Raw genomic sequence first — 6323 nt, forward strand, 5'->3', positions numbered from 1 at the left:
AACTCAAAAACAGCAACCCCAAAAAAGCATCAGCAGCACATCACATAGTGGTTGTATAAAAACAATGACAACAAAAGCTGATAAAAAGGGCACATGATAACTGTATTGTTATCCATTTATAGACAAGACATGGACACATCCTGGCATTCATCAGTTAAAATGGCAAAATATACATTCTTTAGGCAGGTGATAACTGGTTTGCACACCTAATGTCTTCATTTCTCTACTTATTAGGTAAACTGCAAATCTACTTCACTGCTGGTTTGTTTTTTCCCCAATCCAATAAGAACTGCCTTGTGCCCCTATCAATCATTTCCTAAACTACATCACTATTTCAAAAGTTTATAGTATGATATTTCCTGTCATACTAATTCTTCAGCAAATCAGTTTCACCTGCCACCCACTGTTCTAGTGAAATAATGATTTTTGTCTGTCTTCTTTGAACTATTCACCCGAAAACTTCAAAGTTCTTCCTCTTGTCCACTTTTCTTTCTAACCATTCTCATTTAGAAAAGTTCTGTAAAATATTACTGTCCAGGTGGTAAACAATTAAAGTAAAACCATGCAAGAAGATTTCACTGAAAATGACACAAAAACAGCTTATCAGCGAATGTTACCATTGTAGAGATGCACATGATGGGCACAATGACCTATGCAGGTGTTAAAGAAGTTCCTATAGACATCTTGTTGAGCAGATACAGGATGACAATTAACCATAATTTTGTTTCTTTCTTTTTTTGTTTTTCCAAACACTTTAATGAAGGCAAATTGACATTCATATAAAATTAATCACATTATAATTAACATAACAAACATTGTACTTCATAAATACTGCTATATGTCATATAACCTAAGCAACATTACATAAATTATTCAATTCCTGTTTTTTTTTTTCTTTTTTTTTTAACAAACATCTTTATTAAGCCATCACTTACAACACAGACAATCATACATTTATACAAATGAAAACAAACCACACCAACACAAGACTAGTTGTAAGCATTTTACATTACAATCTATACTGACACACTCCCAGTTGCAAACATTATACATCACTTATAATCTACCCAATTATTTTCAGTCAAACATTGCATAGCTTATTTAAGTCATGCAGAAGCTGCAGCATGACTTCTTATGTTATAAATTTGATTTTTGTAAAAGGTGAAATGGAAATTGCCAAATAAATTTCTAATAATGTCCAGCCTAGACTGAAGATATGTAAATGTGGAAAATCACTGAATTTAATGAGAGACCTGACCAAACACACATGGGTTGATCATTTCACTGAGAATATGTATAACTGTTTTAAGAAAAGAAATACTCTAATGTTTGCAAACACATACTATCGTACATGATAAACAGAAATTAAAAATGTGAAGTAAAGAATAGTCTGTCAAAAGATATTCCAGGCAAGCACAAATGAATCAAATCAATGTAAACTGACATGGACCCATTACTGGAAATGATTCATTTAATCATGTTTTGTCAAGACATGGAAAACAGACTTGCTAGATCATGAAGGAAGAAAAATATTCAGATTTTACCACAAAAGTATTCACTTCTGTAAGCTATAGCATCACTGAAGTTGATTTTAAACACTGTAGCTCCTGTATGGATCTCTGTCTTTTGATGAGTGATGACTAATAGAAGCCAATCTCCTTGGTCTCAGCTTTAGAAGTTACAGTTTCCAGAAGGACTTAATATGTTCCAGCTCTTCTGTGATATTGCTGTTATGTAAACTTATTTTTAATCTTTCCCAAGATTTTCCCTTTTTCCTATGGTTATCTGACTATGGACTTAGTATATAAACGTATGTGGGTGAGAAGAGATAAATTCCCCTACAAAGGCAGTGCAGACAATTTCCCTTACATGTCAATGTGTAAAATGATCTCATCTATAGCATTAGTATATATATATATATATATATATATATATATATATATATGGTTTAATGAGTTTGACTTACTCAGTTTACTTTCTTAGGGTTTTTCTTTGTGTACTCACACTAACTACAGTCTGGTGTGGGAGCTGAATCCTTACCCACATGGAATATGTGGTGGACTTATCCACATCAAAAATAATTTATTTGTACTATATGATATATTATATTTTGCTGATCTATATTGTGTAAATTACTGTATCTAAAATTTTAATCTGATTAATTTTAATTTGTCAAGCTGTCCCCAGCTATAGCATAAATGCACCTCAAATCTGGGATGCTTTTCTTACTTTGAAATCTGAATAAGTATACATTTCTTTGTTTCTGCTCCCTTGAAAAAAGTAATAAGAACTGTTTTTTAATTTGCAAAATGAACAATAAGAAAATTATTATCTTATGTTGTTTAACATTCAAAAATGCAGAAATCATTGAGTTAAAGTCAGTGTAGAAGGGCCAAGAATGGTTATCATCATGTCCATTAAGCTGAAAGAATACATTTCTATAAAACACTTAATGCTTCCCTCCATTACTGCATGAACATATACCTCAGGGGAAGTGCTTACCTATCTTCAGGCATTACATTTCAGGTACTGGCGTGTTCTTCCTCATTGAAGAGTAGCTCATCTATTTACTGCTCACATTGTAATGCAGCAGTTAGTGTTACTAATTGCTTGGGTCTGTGGTTTAATTCCAAGCTGGAGATCCTTCAGTGAAGACTCTATGTATCCTCCTTGTGTCTTTTGGGGGGTTTTGGTTTCTGTGTACATCCCAAACATGCCTATTTTCTTTGTTCTTAAATTCTTGACAAAGCCAAAATTAATGGGATGACAAAGCTCCAGACATGCGTCTGGAGCATTTCTCTCTGGGCCTCCGCTGAAAATTGGCTTTGTTGCAAGTCAGACTTTCCTGGTAAACAAATGCTAAATAAATAATTATAATAAATAAATATTCAAAACCAGGAATGAATTGTAAATATTATTCTAATTTAATTTAGAAAGTTAATACAATAACAAGTTTTGTAATAACATACATTTTCTGAAGAGTAAGAAGGATGCAGTTTAATGTCTGCTATTATTGACTGATTGGAATTCTCAGAGACTTACCAGAAAATCAAACATTTTATGAGGAACAGGGCAAAAGTATAAGGAGAAATCAGGGACATTCGGCAAAACTAGGGACTTTTGTGAGACACTTCCCAAAGGCATGTTAATTGGTGATTGGGTGATCCTCTAAATTGCCTGTAGGTAGGTGTGTGTGTGTGTGTGTGTGTGTGTGTGTGTGTGTGTGTGTGTGTGTGTGTGTGTGTGTGTGTGTGCGTGTGTGTGTGTGTGTGTATGTGTGTGTGTTTTTTGTGATGGACTGCATCCCATTTAGGAATACTTTGCTGCCTTATTCTTGTTGGTTGCTTCCAGGCTGAAGAACAGAAACACTGATTAACCATCTTCATTCAGTCTGAACAGTGAGATAGAAAAACACACACACAGACATGCATAAACACATTTGCACACATACACACAGACACAGACACACACACACACACACACACACACAGATGGACACAAGTGCACAAGGCCTTTCATTTTTCATATGTGAAACATTCATTTGATCTTTTTAGATCATTAAGATCAAGAGTGTTACTGCCCTTTGAACAGTCTGCAATGAGTGCAGACATTCCTACAACTTAAAGTAATAATATCTTTATTTTCATTGTCCTGAAATGAAAATCTAACTGTTGATGGTGAGAAGTTCACAACAGCACAGGTAACAGTAGTGATTAACGCAATATTTGTATTTGGTCATATGAATCCATTTTGGTTGTCACAGCTCCGAACAGGGAGCACACACAACACATGGGTGTAAATAGCTAAAACCTAACATAAAAAAGACAAGCTGGTAGATCTTGATATATATGTTGGAAAAAATGCACTTCAAAGTGCAGCAGTAACATATGAAATCAGTGAGCAGTAGAAATGAAATTAAATGTTAACTGAGGGGAGCACCTACATGGAGCATTTATGGATCCAAAAGATGTCACTGCAGACTTACTGATAAAATCCATTGCTTTAAGAATACTAGACTGAATAGGCAGAGAATAACAACACAGATTCTTGCATGAGGGAAATACCTTCATCTCCACGCAGGGCTTGTTCCCCTGAACCCCTTAACTATTATAAGTAGCTCTGAAATTGCCAAGCTATCATATACGTTGTAAATTGTGTCACCATCAGACAATCTGGCCTATTTGTTTTGTCCTATTGAGCTTTGATAAAACGATCAGTTACAGGATAACTGTGCACATACATGTATTTATTAGAATAAAACATTACTCAGTTACCAGAGCCATTATTAATTATGCCTGCCATACAGCAGGACGAACCAGAGGTCAGGGACTGCCAGATCACTGCCACATGTATTATCTATGGGATAGACTGTTAAAACTGCAACTTATCTTCATCTTCACAGTAAAACATATACAACTAATGACTTGATTTTTTTACTTACTTTGGAAACGTGGCATGCATGTTAAGCAACAGTGTGCCAGTTTGCTATCATGATCCAAGAGTTTCAAATAACATTATGTTCGTGATTTGTTATCTTCAAATCAAAGATTAAACTAAAACACGTACACAGTCAAATTATAAAGGCAATGAGGTATTAAGTAACAGCAACAACATATATGGCATTGATGTATTTGATAAAATCAAGAGTATTTACATTTTGATTGGAATTATAGCCTCACTTACATATTTTTTTTACTTTCCTGAGAACAAAGATTATTGAAAAACAATCACTTTGAAACTACTAGAGTCAACTTTTTTTGAAAAAAGTATTTCTGTACTAGTCAGTTTAGTTTACATTACCAACTCTAATGAATGCATCTGTACTTTGTTATAGATAGGTAATCATTATTTTCTACCGAGACTTGTGTTTTTCTTCCTCTTCATGTTGCAGAGTGTACTGTTATTCTGACAATGTGACACCAGGTGTCCCTAGAGTACATCAGATGGTGTACGGGCAGTCCTGGAGCAAACAGGAAGGAAAGTGAGGTTACACCTGCAAATTAAAGCAAAGAGGTGGCACCTGGAGGTAGCAGGAGCTTAACTATCTGTGTAAAAAGAGTAAACAATGACATATACAGAAGAAAACGCTGGAAGCTACAATGAAGAAATATTACCTTCTTACTGTTCTTTTTGCTACCTGCACAGGTAAGAAGTAATACAATTTAGTCATGTGAACACTTCTTTGTTACGCTGAACTGATTTTTAGTCATCATACTAGTAAACTATACTAAGTTCAAGAAAAGTGTAACATACACTGTTATAAATAAATGCGTACACATAATTGTGTTAATACAAGATGCTAGCTACCAAAGCAATTGTGTAATAACTGTTGCTGCACATTTGTTTCAGATGTGTTGTGTCAAGATGTAGTAACACAGTCAAGTGAGATCTTTGCAAAAGAAGGAGAAGATGTACATTTCTACTGCAGTGCTAAGCAGGATTATCCATATATTTACTGGTACAAACAGTTACCTAATCAAGCACCAGAATTTGTGATGAATGCACTTGGTACTTCCAAGTCAGAGGGCCGATTTAATCTGAAAAGAAACAACAGCACCTCTTGGACGTTCATCATCAGAAAGGTAACACTGCAAGACACAGCTGTGCACTTTTGTGCAGCAAGTGACACAGTGATTGAGATGAATGAAATGCTGAAACAAAAAGCCAGCTCCTTCTTACAATTATATAACAAAAACACATGTATTCAGTGCAAAGATGTCCATACCTTTTATACTAGTGGTTTTGATTTTTCAAGCATGGAATAAAACATCTGACCAAACTGTTTCAACTTCTTTATGTGTTCAGAAGTGGTATACTTCACATCAAAGGTGGGACTAAAGGTAAATCTAACAGAAGTTAGAATGCTGTCACCCTAATTCAGTTAAATCACAATTGTGTTTTAAGTTTGCTTTTCAGCTTCAGTAACATATCAAAGGTACTTGCAATGTTTGCAGAGAGTGCATTTTCAAAATGTGTGCATGCATAAAGGATCTTAACTAGTTATTTTGTAGTAAGTATATATTTGTTTACAGTTTCAACAGACTGCAAATTTTTACTAATTCAATTATAACACAGTTCTGCTTTAAGTTTGCCTTATAGCATCAAGAACACATAGATTCATAGGTGTATATTAGGCTAATGGCCCGGGAGCCTTTACAAGCCTAGCCCATAGGATTACCCTGACATTGTGCCACCCGACCTTAGTTCCCAGTGCCTCTGTCAAGTAAAGCCACTGGAGTGATCCCTGGGATGAATTTTCTATTTCCCATCCACTCATCAAGATTTCTCTTGAAGAGGGCCAGAGAGGTGCTCTGCTTGACATG

At 34.9% G+C, this 6323-nt stretch overlaps 1 gene segment (V, D, J or C); it reads left to right on the forward strand.

The window, feature by feature from the left end:
* The first annotated feature begins 5045 nt into the window (after nt 1-5045).
* On the forward strand, nt 5046-5774 carry LOC122790471. The segment is given in 2 exon segments: nt 5046-5145; nt 5350-5774. Coding segments are annotated over 2 exon segments (462 nt in total).
* The last annotated feature ends 549 nt before the right edge of the window (nt 5775-6323 follow it).

This window comes from Protopterus annectens, chromosome 16.part0 (assembly GCF_019279795.1).
Source record: "Protopterus annectens isolate FY-2018-M chromosome 16.part0, PAN1.0, whole genome shotgun sequence".
NCBI lineage: Eukaryota > Metazoa > Chordata > Ceratodontiformes > Protopteridae > Protopterus > Protopterus annectens.